This window comes from Dysidea avara, chromosome 15, assembly GCF_963678975.1.
Source record: "Dysidea avara chromosome 15, odDysAvar1.4, whole genome shotgun sequence".
Lineage (NCBI taxonomy): Eukaryota > Metazoa > Porifera > Demospongiae > Dictyoceratida > Dysideidae > Dysidea > Dysidea avara.
The window spans coordinates 7,036,364-7,052,221 of NC_089286.1; the positions used below are offsets into that span (position 1 = coordinate 7,036,364).

The window sequence follows — 15,858 nt, forward strand, 5'->3', positions numbered from 1 at the left end:
CATTGTGGTGGCAAATGCTCTGTGTGTGATTCCTTTGCAAAATACTCCAGTCTTTCTACTTGGCTTGTAAGGTATTGGATCTGTTCGAGTATATTCACTTGGGAAGACTGGATTGTAGTCAGTAGTAATGGGACCTCTGTCTGTTGCCGGGTAGGCAGTTGTTTTGGCAAATATGATTCCAATTGCATGGTGATTCCCACTGCTTCAGCTACGTTCGTAGGGTGTGTTTGTTTTACTCCCACTGCTATTAACGGTGATTTCAGCTGGTCCAAGTAGTGACGGAGTGTGAGATGCTCCTGCGCATTCGCTTGAAAGTCAGGATAAGCTCTTTGTACTAGCAATCGAATATCGTCGCCATAATCAGCCCAACTTTCCGTGTCACTTTTTAGTTGACCGACAAATTCTCGTTTGTGCAACTCCTTTTTGCTAGGGTGTTCGAAGCGATTACGAAGTGCCGCTTTTGTCAGTTCATAGGATGCCTTGGTCACGTGCGATAATTGCCTGAATGCGACCGCAGCTTTGTCAACCAATTTAACGCGCATCCACATTAGTTTTTCATTATTGCTCCACCCATGTATCGCTGAAATACTTTCAAAATGGCTCACCCAGCTGTCCCAGTCTTCCATTCTAGTAAAGTTCTGTGGCAGTACTGTGACTCCGTCGTCCAATGCTAGGTTCCATGAGGTGTACATTTCTGTTCGTTCCAATTGTAGTCCCAGCTCTCCTCCGGTCCTCTGTTCGGTCTCGGTCAACTCAAGCGTTAGAGACATCGTCAATCCTGCAAGAAGGGGACAGAGAACAACGCGTCCAATACATTCAGGCGGGTGACCTTATCGGGTACCGTTAATATATCCACGGTACCACGGTTTGTTGGTTCAGACAAGTAGTAATCCTGCCAACTACGCCAGTGTTGTAACGTTCAGTCTTGCAGTAGGTAAGCAGCACTCAGATACTTTAACAACAGCAATTACAACAATAACCAAAATATGTCTTACATTACACGTGTCTCAAGTGTCTCTCACTAGCCTATTTACACTTAGCTATATCTGCTGTCCAAGCTATATTACGCTATAATACATGTACTACATATGGTTGTTCCATTATTTGCCTCATTACTTGTGTTACTCTGGTCCTCTTCATTACCATCATCATGACCACCTGTCAGTTCATGTTCTTCATCTGATACTACTGTTGGTGATTCTGTGTCTGTATTATTGATCGTGGTACTATCAAGGGTATCAAGAACTACTGGTGGACGTGTAGCAGGTCTTGTGGCAAGAAACTCGTTTAATTTATCAAAGAATTTCCACTTGGTTCTTCCTTGGCCAGTCTCCTTGTGCTTATCAGCAAGTTTCTTGTACTCTTAACGAAGCTTTTTTACTTTTGTGCGACACTGTTCCCCTGTTTTTTCTATTCCATATATACCCAAGTCTTCCGCCAGTTGTTCATATACGTATTTGTTTCTCTTAGCACCCTCCAACTGCTCTTGTATCCCTTCCTCACTCCAAACTTGAATTAATCGAAAAACTTCAGCGTCTGTCCAGTTTGTATAGGCCATTCCTTTGCGCGCAAACCCGCGGTTTTGAACCAACTCATGTGAATAATTATGAAACCATCTAGAGCGATACGAGCATTCGGTTTTCATTTATACTAGCAAGTGGAGCGAACTAGATCGATTCAGACCCACATCCCTAGTAGGTATTTTATAGAGCAGTTCGGTGCAGTTCGGTTTGGTACGGTACACGTTTACACTACCTTTGAAATCGCTTCAGTTCGAGATAGGTCGAACTAAATGGCTAGTGTAAACACGCTGTTACTGACCTACAACTCCTGATTTTTCTAAGATATCCTACAGTACATATACAACATTTAGTGGTAAAAATTTACAGGGAATTTTTTATTACTGTTTTAGAATAAGTTATGCAAGCAATTATGTGAAAAGCTAAATACGCATCAACTACTACATACTTACATAGAGATCCAAATTCTTTTCACTATAATATACGTACAAAAGCTACTTAGCGTAGCTTGTTTGATTGGGTACACTGCTTAATCTATGCAGACTAAAATTTTATAATTTTATCAATTGTAAAAATATGATAATCTAAGCTAAGTGGCCTAAATTTCATTCATTAGTTCATGAAACGCAACACAAAAAGTGTGTGAAATGGTAAGGATTTGTTGAAAATACTGTCATATTATGGATTCCATTCATTGCTGGACATATATAGTACCACTGTCGGGTTGTACAGTCAATAAGGATTAATCAGAATACTGAACTGATACACATATGTCCAGTAATGAATGTAACCCACTGATATACTAAGTTTCAGACAATGAAAATATTCTTTTACAGGTATATCTTTTGGTTTTGAAATATGCAATGATGCTTTTGTCTATGCCAATGTCCATATATGAAGTTTTCCAGTGGTGCAGCTTCTAAGTGTTACACATTTTTGAAAATTCATGCCATTGTACAGAGTAAATATATAGAGGTTTTGATCTCACAGACAGTCTATACTCTACCACCTAAATTGCTATAGTGTCTGTGATGACAAGGAAATGCTAATGTCTGTGTTGTTCACCATCTGAAGTTTTCCTTGTGATTTTATGAAGTATAGCTGTTATGTCAAAAAAAATTACATACAGATCCTGCAAAAGAAATTATACATGTCACACAAGGACTATATAGAATAATAACAGAAAGTTAGTGGAGAAATTGTTTGGTCAGTTTGGTCAATTTACCAAATTAAAACCCTCCTATTATGAAGTTTCACAATTTTGTCGAACTATTTTCCTCACCAAACTTAAGCACCAAACCTTCCCAATGTATGGTACAAAATCTCTATTATGGACTTTTGACAGCATTTGCACCAGTTATCATAACTGCATTGATATACTTAACATGGGTATATTGTTGTGACTTCTGCAACGGAGAGTATTGATACTTCTGTTTAATCTTGTGATTATACCTGTGTATTATGCCTCCAACTGTAAGTGTATTACAACTTGACCACACTGCAATGAGATTCCATACTATAATTGAATTTAAAATTTCGTATTGTTATAGTAGTGTTCATAGTTATACCCCGGTAGCATGTAAACATCAATAAGATTTACATATGTAGCCATAACTCATGATCTCTTCGCCGTCCCAACTTCAAACTTACTGTCATGAAAGAAGGGTATTAGAAGAATATTTCAACAAAAAATGAAAGAAATTAAAATATCCGTTTTTGAAAAAACTAAGGTCAAAGGAAAAAGTCACATTTTTGTGGTTTGACCTTTTCCTTTGAGTAATTATATTGAATCATATATCACCTGAAAGAGAATTTAATAAGCATTTCAAAATCTAAACAGAAAGGTTGTGTGGTAATCGCTGACAAAGTTATGGCCATTTTATTAAACCTGTGTAAGCTGCTGTAAAATTTTCTAATAAACTTTGAGCGGTCATATCTTAAAGGGAGATAAATAGAATTGGCCAAATGTTGGTGTGAGAAAGTTTCTTAGTAGAGTCCATTTCTATGCCAAATTTCATGAAAATCCAAAGGGGTCGGGATTTTTTTGGTTGATTTGGTATGGAATGACTCTGAAGATGACTCAGCAGTGAAGTGAAGCTATGCAGAACAAGGGACATGGTGAAGGCACAATTAGCAATTGATCCCAATCAAGCCAATATGGCACAACAGACTCTGTTGTAACTAGAGGCCACTGGTGATGTGCCAGTATATCAGCAGTTTGGCATTGGCACAGTGATCACAGTCTATAATATTATGCATACAGCCATTCACAACATACAGGAGATAGTTGTATATGCAGCACTACATCGGCTTCTTGTTTAGCTATTACAGACTCACAGTAGAGTAGTAGTAGTTTAACCAAGTGGAAAATAATTCCAGCCACTAGCAAGTCAGATGAAGGATGAAGATGTATAATACACATACAAGTATTACATTACTCATTACCTTGTTGTTCCAGCTGGTTGTTTATGAGCACATCAGCTGGTATCCCAACTAGTCATCAGCTGGTTGTTCACTGCATGACGCCTGGAGCGCATATCCTGCATACAAAATAAACAGTTACAAACATTTAAACATACTTGTAATGTTGTTGTTTACGTGTAAGGTGGTCTCTGGCTCTGCTGTAGCACATCCTCGGATGTTGACTAATCTTTTCCTTCGAGCAATCTGTAATTAAACAAGAGTGTGGTGCTGGGCGTTATATAGAATTACACATACGATAAAGTCATCAGTACGAACAGGCATACTTATTATACGGTTGTGCCTTCATTCACAGGCGAATCTATCCCCACTTAGTTCATGTCTCTAGGCCTCGTAGTTTTCTCAAATATTATTTATTTATTCATTCATTATTAATGACATAATTTTAACCGCATTTCGTATTATTCTTAGTACTTGGTTGTATAATTACTAGGCCCTGGGCAAATACAACCAAGTACAATTACCAACAGGACAACCTACCAATAAGGTAGTGCATGACCAGTACAGTGTGTGCGTGTTGGCACATAAATACAATTATAATCAGATGTTATGCATATATAGCAGGCCTTAAGAATTCATACTGACCAACGAACGCTTAATTAATTATAGGATATTAATTTATGGATCCGTACACAATTTGTGCCCTCCTCATGTGATACCAGTTGTTTAAATGAGGATAGATCATGGTGATGGATTAAAACATGGCTGGAGTTGCCAAAAGGCAGACCACAGTGATATCTGGGACAAAAGAAGCCGAGTATTTCCACTATGTGTCACACACAACCATTATCTGACTCATCCACTGAGTTACATTTTAAGCATGAGATGGGCTGATATGTCAAAAAATGGTCAGATGGCGTCTTGAATACACTGCAAGATGAAATAAAATGCACAGCAGATCACTGTGAAAGGTGGCAGTGCCTTCTCATGGATATGGCACATCAGTGGTGTGCAGACACTGAATGGAAGCTACAGTAGTGATTGACACTTCTCAGCAACAGGAGATAATATTTACTGGGTAGTTAAATACAAACATAGTACAAACAAACAAACAAACAATGCAAACAGTATTACAACATGGAAACATAGTCAAGTCTACCTCTTAATAATCCACCTGAACGCATGTACTGACAGCTGGCATAAGACTTGGGACAGCTACAGCGGCAGCTGGCACTTGTTTGGATGAAAAACTGGCCACAAACAATTAGTAGACAAGTTAGTAGTAGACCTGTAGATGGTCTCTCCTGGTCGCTAATTTTCTCCCGGCATTTGGAATCATGGGTGTGGTGCTGGGCATTATATAGAATTACACGTTTGTTCAAGTCATCAGCATGAACAGGCGTAATTATTATACTTCTGCCTTTGTTCGCCAGCAAGTCGAACCCCGGTTAGTGCAAGTTCACAGGCCTTGTAGTTTTTCCGAACATTAATCATTTATTTATTTATTTCATTTATTATTAAATATACACACAGCAATGCTGGAATTACAACTAGATGTAAAAAATAAGTTATATCCCACACTTTAGCCAAAAGGTTAGGATTTTAATGTTCTGTCACAAACCGACGTAAAATATGACAGGAACTCAGTAAGACACTCTTCTGCATCTTCGGGATGAGGTTAGCATGATAAATCTGTAATGTTTGTAGTTGATCTTTTAAACCTTCAGGAACAGAGCCAAGGGAACCAATGATAACAGGAGCTACAGATGCTCTTACAGACCACATTTTCTGAATTTCAATCTTCAGGTCACTATGGGAGCTGTCACGTTGGTGTAATGTACTTGGTTGTATGTGACGCAGTCCTAGTAATAATAATTATTATTATACAACCAAGTACTAAGAATAATACAAAATGTGGTTAAAATTATGTCATAAATAATAAATAATAATAGGTGCTTAATCTCGAGTTGGAGTGAAATTTCACGCTCCGTTAAAGCTGCTATAATTTAGTGGCCGTTGATGCTATTCATCAGCAAGTGCGAAGAGTTTTGTAACTTTTTCGAGATTTTACCGAGATAGCTGTCTATTTTGGTTCTTTTCTGAGTACGGGCGTTATTTAGAATTGAACCATTTTGTCACTCATGGCTGGGACTTGTCCGAGACACCGTTGGACACGGGAAGAGAATAAAGAACTTTTACTCTGTTACTACGCCGCAAATCCTTCAGAGAGAGGTTTTAGAGTACGCTTATTGCAGTTGTGGAACGACCGCCATTTGGGAGAAGATAGACAATGTACAGAGCAACAACTGGCTGGCCAGGTTAACTCTGTTCTGCGTAGAAATGTTTTCTCAGATCTGGAATTGGCTGAATTTAAGAGAAATGCTGTACCTTCAAGTCATCTCGTACCCCCGACAAAGGGAAATGCTGACTGTACTAATCAACACGCACCTTTTGATGTTGACTTCAATTGTTCTCAACCAACTGATGACATGGCGATGACGGATGACTCTTCAGTGAATGATTCTGTGTCCATATTGCCTTCAGAACTTATGCCCATTAAAGACAAACTCAGTTCACTGTGCCAGGAATTGAAGGATACCAACAAGTTACGGACATAATATGCCTTGATTTCACAATGAACTGCTGTTTTTTGATTGATGTTACCAGGAGATAGAATTTCCCAAAAGATTTCTGAAAAACGGCAACGCCAGTGAGGCTATTAGGTAGTGAAGGCACGATCCCCAAATCATCTCAATATGTCACAGTAGTGACAGATATAACACAATAGTGGCATCGTAACTAAAGGCCACTAAGTGCCAGTACATCATTGGTGTAATAATGGCACAGTGATGTGTACAAAGTATACGTATACAAAACATACAGGAGAGAACTATACATTATTGCAGTATTGTATGCAGCAATATATTATAGGCAAAATCACCAGGTAAAAATTATTAGCCAATATACAGCACAGTATATCAACATCAACTAGAGCTACATAGGGTTCATTAGTGGTGTAGCAATGGCACAGTGATGGGTGACACACTATAATTATGCATACACCACTTGCAGGAGATAGCTACACAATACTGTAGGATAATGCAAGCCAGATAAACCAGATAAAGTACGACAGCCAAGCCAGCCAGAGCCTAGTAGCTACACCAGGTGAAGGAAAAAAAGATTAAGCACATATTGAATTGCCTGACACCAACACAAAGGAAGTTTGCCATGACAGCTGCGCAAGACAAAATTGTTTACTTGTATTTTATATGTAACTGTATTGTAAAGAGCGTGGCATGTGTTTTAATGTTTTCTTGTATTGTTTATTTACCTGAATGAATCCACTGGCAGCTGGCATGGAGACTTGAGATTTTACAAACATAAAAACTTACTTGTAATCTTCTTGTTTACACATAAAGTGGCCTCTGGCTCTCCTGCACTGACATCGCTAATCTTCTCCTCCACACAATCTGTAAATAATTAAGCAACGGTGTGGTACTGGGCGTTATATAGAATTACACGTATGGTGAAGTCATCAGCACGAACAGGATCGACGATTATACGTTTGTGCCTTCATTCACAGGCGAATCTATGCCCGGTTAGTTCATGTCTCTAGACCTCATAGTTTTCGAGAACATTATTTATTAATTATTATTTATTTATAACGTAACTTTAACCACATTTCGTGTTATCTTTAGTACTTGGTTGTATAATTATACAACACATTAAAGCATACACACAATGAAACAACAGTAAATATGACAATTAAACAAAAAGAATATATCTGTCACAACTGTCAATAAGATGTCTCATCAATAGCCGCTCCATCTGCCAAACTTAGTGATCTCCATTTCATTCGTGATCCACGCACACATAATAAGGCTGCTCAAATAATTTCCAATGATAATCGTGCCCTCACATATCCCATCACAACACTATAATTCTTTCCAATTTAGCTGATAGAGAGTCTGCAAGCCTGCACAAAAAAAATAATCAGCCTCTGAGCCAAATAAACCATCTACAGAAAAGCACAGAGACGTGAAACTGGCACGACGCACCAGACAAGCAGCACCATACTTCCTCCTTTTCTCAACTTCAGCAGTACGAAGGACAGCCTGAGGTGAACGAGATTGACATGAAGGAGCATCTGTGTCAACAACCCGAACATCAAACAAAGCATTAACTTGAGATTGCCAAACACCACGAATTATTATTTATTTATTTATTAGTTTTACAACCACACCGTACATGTACATATATAGTTGATTACAAGACTGACAATGATGATTAGTGATTAGAGTAGGGTGGCTGATAGCTAAAGTCATAAACTGCCAGTAGCTAATTACAAATACTAACTACCTAATTAAATATACTACTTAGTCACAGACAAAGTAAAAAGGGATGGTGTGTGTGTTGTTGGTACAGAAAGAAAAGGGACAGTGAAAATGAAACATATAGTATTATTGGAGTTAAAATTGTTTAAAAAGTGATGCCATAAAACTTGGGTGATTTGCTTTTTATTGTCACATAAGGTAGATTTAGGTCAATCGAGGGTAGAGAGTTTCATGATCTTGGTAGTCGGCAAAAATAAAAATGATGGTTCAAATTGGTTGTGGAAATACGATGGACTAACTTGCTTGATGATGATGATCTTGTGGATACTGATTGCTTTCATTGATATGTAGTTGTTAATGTCGAAGTGTGGGTAGGGAGTTTTGTAGGATTTTATGAAAAAAGTAAATCACTTAATTCGTATTGGTACATTAAAGGGAGTAAAGCGAGTTGTATTAGTTTAGTTTTGTAGGGTGAGTGATAGTCATTCAATGTATACTTCATTGCCCTCCTTTGAACTCGATAGAGATGTCTTTTAGTAAGTAGTCTCCGTAATTGGCTACAGTTTGTCGATCGTGATCGTACTAGTATGAAATATAGTTATATTTTGGCTATGGTGCATTTTTATTCTGGTATCTTGAGCACAGTAGGGATATAACACTTCTTATTGTTTAACTGTGATTTAATATCATGCACTACTCCAGCTTGTTTCAGTACATTTTATCGATGTGCTATGGTCCCTACTCTAGTTAAAAATTACAATTTTATTTGTGTATTAATTTGTTAACTTTTATCATTACGACTGGTGAACCCACGCATACCGCATCTGAAATGGTTCCACACGCCCCAGTTATATCAATTATCATCTGAAAAATGTATGTATCCATTACGCTTCATTGTACGCTATTTTGAATCTGTTACACAGCATTTCGAATCAAGAACCATTCGAAAAGCACCTCTGCAATCCACAAATACCAAAAGAAAGAAAAGGTGCCGCTTACCCCAGTTATATCAGTTATCGTCTGAAAAGTGAAGCATCCATTATGTTTTGTTGTTGGCTATGTTCAACCTGTTACACAGCAGTACAGATCAAGAACTGTTCGAAAAGCACCTCTGCAATCAAAATAGCTACTATGAAAAATGCGGATGATTCCCATTATGAAGGGAAGCCAACACATGCTATCACCAGATCAAAACTTTTCGCTGTCAGCAAAGATGAATTGGATACAAAGGAGGACACTGGTAAGTCCATATTGAATGCATTGTATGTACTGCGGTATACCAAAAGGCACCTCTCAGGCCAAAGTGACATAAACAGTGAAAAAATCAAGCCCATAGCCCTAGCTGTTATCAAGTTACGCTTGTCTGATGGCATCAGTCAGGCAATCAGTAGAAAATTCCATTAAGGTAGTTTTTTTTTTAAATTCCGTAACAACTTGCTGAAAGCATTTCGGGTCGATCTGAAAGCTTGTTTGGGCTTAGTTTTACCTAACCAATACTGCGCCATCGTCGTCAGGGGCAATCGAGGCTGGTTTTTTGGTGATGTTATTTTGTGGGCCACACCTACTCCTTTGTGATCCCTACTATACACAAGTACATAAAAACTAGAATTTTCTACTAGAGGAGGGACCATAGCACACTGATAAAAGTACTGAATCAAGTTGGAATAGTCCATGATATTAAATCACAGTAAAACAATTAGAAGTGTTATGGGTATAACTATTTTGTAAAATTAACATGGTTGCTATGCAGCTAATTAAACTTTAGTTGCTATGGCAAAATGCCCAATGCTGACACCTGTCCAGCAGGTGGAACATTGTTTTAGGCATATAGGACAATCCAAAACCTCAACTATAGATCATTTTGTATACTTCACCCTGCTGTCTGCCAGACTATATGGAAGCAATTGGTTGTAAAGGAGAATCTTTTTTTAGCTAGTTGAGAGAAACCGTGAAAATTTAGTTTTGATTTTATAATTAGTAGAACCCTGAAGTTTAGGAAGAAAGTATAAGAGTTTCATTAATGCTAAAAGTTTGTGCAACTACCTAGAAGGAGACAGCACCCAGTTGAGGAAAATCGCTTTGCATAGGTTAATCTGAAGTACAAGAAAGGTGTAAATTTGTGAACAAGCACTGAGGTGAATACGTTGACTACTCAGAATCAGCACATCATTCTGTGATAACCTCTAACTATCAAACATAACAGGCACCTAATCATTTTCAGAATAGTACTTAAACTGACCCGCAATGGTCCTAAGTATCAATATTGTGCACATTCTACTAAAACTGTTGATTCATTGTATACAAATTAACTTTTTGTGTTGGGAGTCACATGTACACTTAGTGTCATATATATTATAATGTAGCATACTGCCTCAGTGGATGTCAAACCAAGCAAGAAGACTGTCATTCCACCTCCTGTTGCTCCTCGTCCCAAATCTCACAAGAGCTTTCTTCCTCCTGATAAAGGCAAAGAACAGGTAATGGTATCATACAAGTGTAACCAGTACATAATAGGCATGGTAAAGAAAATCTAATCCAAAGCAACCAATTTGTAAAACAAGAGTGTAGCCCCCAAAAAGGCTATGGTGAAAAAAGATGTGAAATCCAATGTGGTGGCCAAGAAATGGCTGTGATGGTAGGCTAATGGTTAAATTTTTGATAACGACAATTCAGGTGAATTTGGTGCCACTTGATTTTGGCACCAAATTCACCTGAATTGTTGTTATTAATTTTTTTTACCATTAACCTACCATCACAGCCATTTCTTGCCCGCACATTGGATTTCACATCTTTTTTCACCATAGCCTTTTTGGGGGCCACACTCTTTTGTTATAGCTTAGCTGTTTTGGATTAGATTCAGGCCTTAAATTAACGTGCGGTCAACGGACAAAATCCGCACAAATAGCACAATGTCTGCACATAATTAGTTTTGGGCGGACACCCATGTCCTTGCAAAACCAATAGTGGTACCATAAAAGCTGATGTGTGCATGTTTGTTTGTAGTGCTAACAATAACTGTCACTTGGTTGCTAGAAGATACTACATTTTCCCAACCCAAGGATTTACTAATGCCACCTCCCCTTTGTGTACTGCTATCACCAGCAGCTGTTATGACCACAGTCTGGTAATATGTTGCAGCTATGTGGTTGTGTTTAACCTCAAAACTTTCAATGGAAACTCCCTATTCCAATTCCAGCAGTCTATACAAAGTGCTCCTCTAGCTCATGTCTGTACAATTTGACGCTATGTCTGTACATTTGTGAATATGTAAGGACATTTATCCTCAGCACCTTAAAAATTAAATTAAGGCCTGAGATATCACTTCTTTTTGGGTTTATCCATTCATTGGACTGGACTACTGGTGGATTACTGGACTGGACTACTGGACTCACATAAAATTTGCTCAAACACATTTTTTGTCCACAAAATGAAGTTTAAAATATTTAAAACGAGTTAATGTTGGAATCTAACAGATATAGTATATTCACCGTGTCACTGGTTGTTTGGAGAAGAGCGTTAATAAGAGTTAGTGCTATATTTAGAACATCAGCGCATGCGCATGCAGTAACACGTACAACCGTGAAGAATGGGTAGACAAACTGCTTCTGCTTCTCGCAAGTCCATGGCAAAGAAGACACAACGATCCTTTGCAAGCTCCCAAATTTCTGGGGAGATGGAAGACATGCAGCCGCCGCCACCAAAATGGAGTCGATGTTTAACAGCTACTCCGCGACCCCTGGCAACGGACGACATCCCTACGATCGTGGCAGCTATCTGGACACCACTAACTGTCACGCCCACATCAGGAGGACTTACTACCGTAACATCTACCATTACAACCACTGTCCTATCTGGAGTACTTGACACTGTAACTACCACCGCATCTGGCGAATCTACAACTATTACGACAGCGTCGGCCAGATCTCCCACCCCTACTACAGCATCATCTGACTCCCCAACTCTCCCCACTACAGCAGCCTCTAACCCCACATCTCTCACCACTACAGCAGCTGCCACCAGGATCTCCGACAGCCTTCGAGATGGTGGTAAGCTATAAACTTGTACTTAACACATTTATTAATTAATGTGCTGTTGCATTGTTGTTGCTAATTAACACGTTGCCTGTATCATACATCAGTTGTTGGGCCTACCATTCGCTAGTCACTTAATAATTTAATTAATGTATTACTGCATTGTTGTTACTAATTAACACTTTGCCTGTATCATACAGTACATGCCATTCAGTTGTTGGGCCTACCATTCACTAGTATTGCCATCATGCATTCACCCATGTTATGCAGCAACACCTTCACACTATACCCCCACCCCTACATGCATACTAGTCAGCAAGCTATGTTCTCTTTGTGCATGTATCATCACACCTATGCATTTACTTCAATCTACTACCCCCCTTCTTTACCCGGTCCCCTTCCTCATCTAATAGCTCTCAGCCATCTCCCAAGTAGCAGTCAGATCTGGTACATACCAGAGATTCAGGAAGTAATCCAAGCCTCTCGCCAGGCAGGTGCAACCTCTACTCCGAGATCACTCACCTCGTCAGGCAGTAACGTGAATCCACCCATCATGGTTAGTGCTGGGCTCCCACCCATCCCTACCAAGTTGCTCAACAGAATTCAGGATGGGCTCTTTGTAGAAATGTCAGACCTACTACCTGATATATACATCTGAATACAATGCTGGCGAAGACCATGGTAACAGCCGAAAACCAAAGCACCACAGAGAGCTAAGCATTATGGAGTGGGTTCAGTCCTTTGGAGTGTACATGGCAGTGATGTCTCGCACGAAACCGCAGCGCATAGCAGATCTTCTGGGCTACCAACAGCGGATCATCCGAGCCTCATACAATCGTCGGCCAGGTTGCTGGGAAGTTCATGATCACCAGTTCCGCTTGAAGGCTTATGCAACCCCTTCAAAAGACTGGTCAACGATTGATCTCAATCTATGGCATGATGCTTTCCCCGACCAAAACATGACCCAGGCACTACCTCCATCGCAGTCACAGCCAAGACCCCAATATAGCACTCAGAGGTATACAAGCAACCAACCCAGACGCACCCCTCCATCACAGCAACGCATTTGTTTGGACTGGAGCGACGACCCAAACCCTGACTGCCCACATCCCCATTGTAAATATGAGCACATGTGCTACAGATGTGCCTTCAACCACAGCATTGTTGATAAACGCCACAAGGCGATGTTCTGCCCAAATAAAGGCAAAAGGTTTCAACGTGAACCCATCATCAACCAACCAAGGGGACAATTGTGAACTGATGCTGACTGTTATCATTACTTGATTGTAACTACAGTCCTAATTTGATGGTGTAATGACTAGTTACCATTACTGTTGAACAAATGAGTTACACTAATCTTTATGTTTGTTTATCATGCTACGCAAATGTACTGCATGCCCCCCCTTATTGCATATTGCACAATATTTACCCCTCTTCCCATCCTATGTAGCTGACGCACTGGATCTGGATGGACGTCCATGGATTAACCAATGGCTCTTACAGGTGGAAAAATCCTCAGACATTGTCAAAGTTCCTGCAGAGGCAATAGCCATTACATCACCCCTTATTGCCCAAAACTTGAGCAACCTCTTAGCAACACACCCAGATCAGTCCCTAGTAAATTTCTTCCTTGCCGGAATCTCGCATGGTTTCCGTATAGGCTATCACAACCCCCAAAGATCTCTGAAATCTGCCAAACAGAACTTAGTTTGTGCTCTACAACATCCTGAAGTAGTTAATCATTACTTGGAGGAAGCGCTGGCTCTTAAACGAGTCACAGGGCCTTTCCTCAAGAAATTAGTGCCAGAAGTACATATCAACCGCTTCGGAGTGATTCCCAAAAAGCACCAACCTGGTAAATGGCACCTTATAGTGGATCAATCCCATCCATCGGGCCACAGTGTGACTGGTGGAACTCTAAAACCACTCTGCTCCCTTTTCTATATCACTGTGAATTCAGCTATTGCAGAAATTATGAAATTGGGAAGGGGAGCACTGCTTGCCAAAGTCGATGTTAAGAGTGCATTTCGCCCCTTACCCGTCCATCCAGCAGATTGTCACCTCCTAGCCATGAACTGGAATACACAGGTCTCTGTTGATACTTACCTTCCATTCAGCCTAAGGTCTGCACCAAAACTTTTCAATATCCTTGCTGACCTTTTATCTTGGATTCTTGAGCAAAAGGGCGCGAATCCTCTTCTCCACAATCTGGATGATTTTCTCATTATATCTCCACCGAAATCATCTGCATGCTTTAACAACCTCCAAGATATTCTTGAAGTATGCTCACACCTTGGTATCCCCTTAGCAGTGGAAAAAATAGAGGGCCTGCAGAGACACTTACATTCTTAGGAATTACCCTAGACACCCAAAACATGGAGGCCCAACTTCCATCTACCAAGCTGCAGAGCATTCGTAACGAGATTAAAGCATTGCTCAAAAAGAGAAATGCCAAGAAAAGGGCCATCCTATCACTTGTTTGTCTTTTACAACATGCCACGAAAGTTGTCAAGCCAGGCAGAACATTTGTGTTGTGAATGTATGCAACAGCTGCAAGAGTGAAAAAGTTGTCTCACCGAACCAGACTCAACACTGCATTCAAATCAGACTTGCGCTGGTGGCACTTGTTTGTTACCTATTGGAATGGAGTCAGTTTTCTGCACTGCTCAAAAGAAACTACCTTTGATTACTGCCTGTGGACGGATGCTTCTGGTACGTGGGGCTGTGGGGCACGATTTGGAGACCAATGGTTCCAGTGCTGCAGACACCCCGAGTGGACACCAACTACCATAATGGCCAAGGAACTTGTACCCATCATCTTGAGCTGCTCAGTCTGGGGTAGATTGTTAAACCGAAAGAAGGTACAGTTCTTTTGTGACAATCTTGGGCTCGTAGATTCCATTCAGAAAGGCGCTTCAAAAGACAGCATAGTGATGCATCTCCTGAGATGTCTGTGGTTTTCTACAGTTCATTACGACATTCACATTATAGTCACCCACCTTCCAGGAGTCCAAAATACAGCTGCCGACTTACTGTCAAGAAATAAGCTTCAGCAATTCTTCATCCTACATCCAACAGTGTCTCGCTTACCAACTCCAATCCCACTCTGCCTTGCTCGAATTATACCACCGAGGCAACTTGACTGGACATCGTCTCATTTCCTCCGATACTTCAAACAAGTCATCCAGTTTTCCAGATAGTCATTCCACATCTTATCTACACCTTGTGAACTGTTACAATAGCTGCAAACACATTAAGTTATATACTAACATTAATATTTCCTTTGGAATTTCATATCCATGTATTTGTCATACAGTCATAAGTGTAAGTGTGTTTCTTCACGAGACTAATTATGAGGTGCATAATATGCATGTTTGCATGCACACTCTTACACGCATATCCCATAATATATATTGTCACACTAAGCTTTACCTTAGGTACACATACCACATTTCTTCTTTATTTATTTATTAATTGTTTACACGGGCATGCTTGATTCAAGTTCGCATTTACATTGCACCTCATCATGCATCCGTGCACAATTTCCCCATG

General features: G+C 39.8%; 1 protein-coding gene across 2 annotated transcripts in view; it reads left to right on the top strand.

The window, feature by feature from the left end:
* LOC136245649 (uncharacterized) overlaps positions 1-15,858 on the top strand; it is a 71,882-nt gene that overhangs the window by 20,214 nt on the left and 35,810 nt on the right. For both annotated transcript variants that reach the window (XM_066037148.1, XM_066037149.1), the window contains exon 2: positions 10,639-10,752. In XM_066037148.1, coding sequence (XP_065893220.1) covers positions 10,639-10,752 — 114 coding nt within the window. The remainder of the gene's footprint in view (positions 1-10,638; positions 10,753-15,858) is intronic.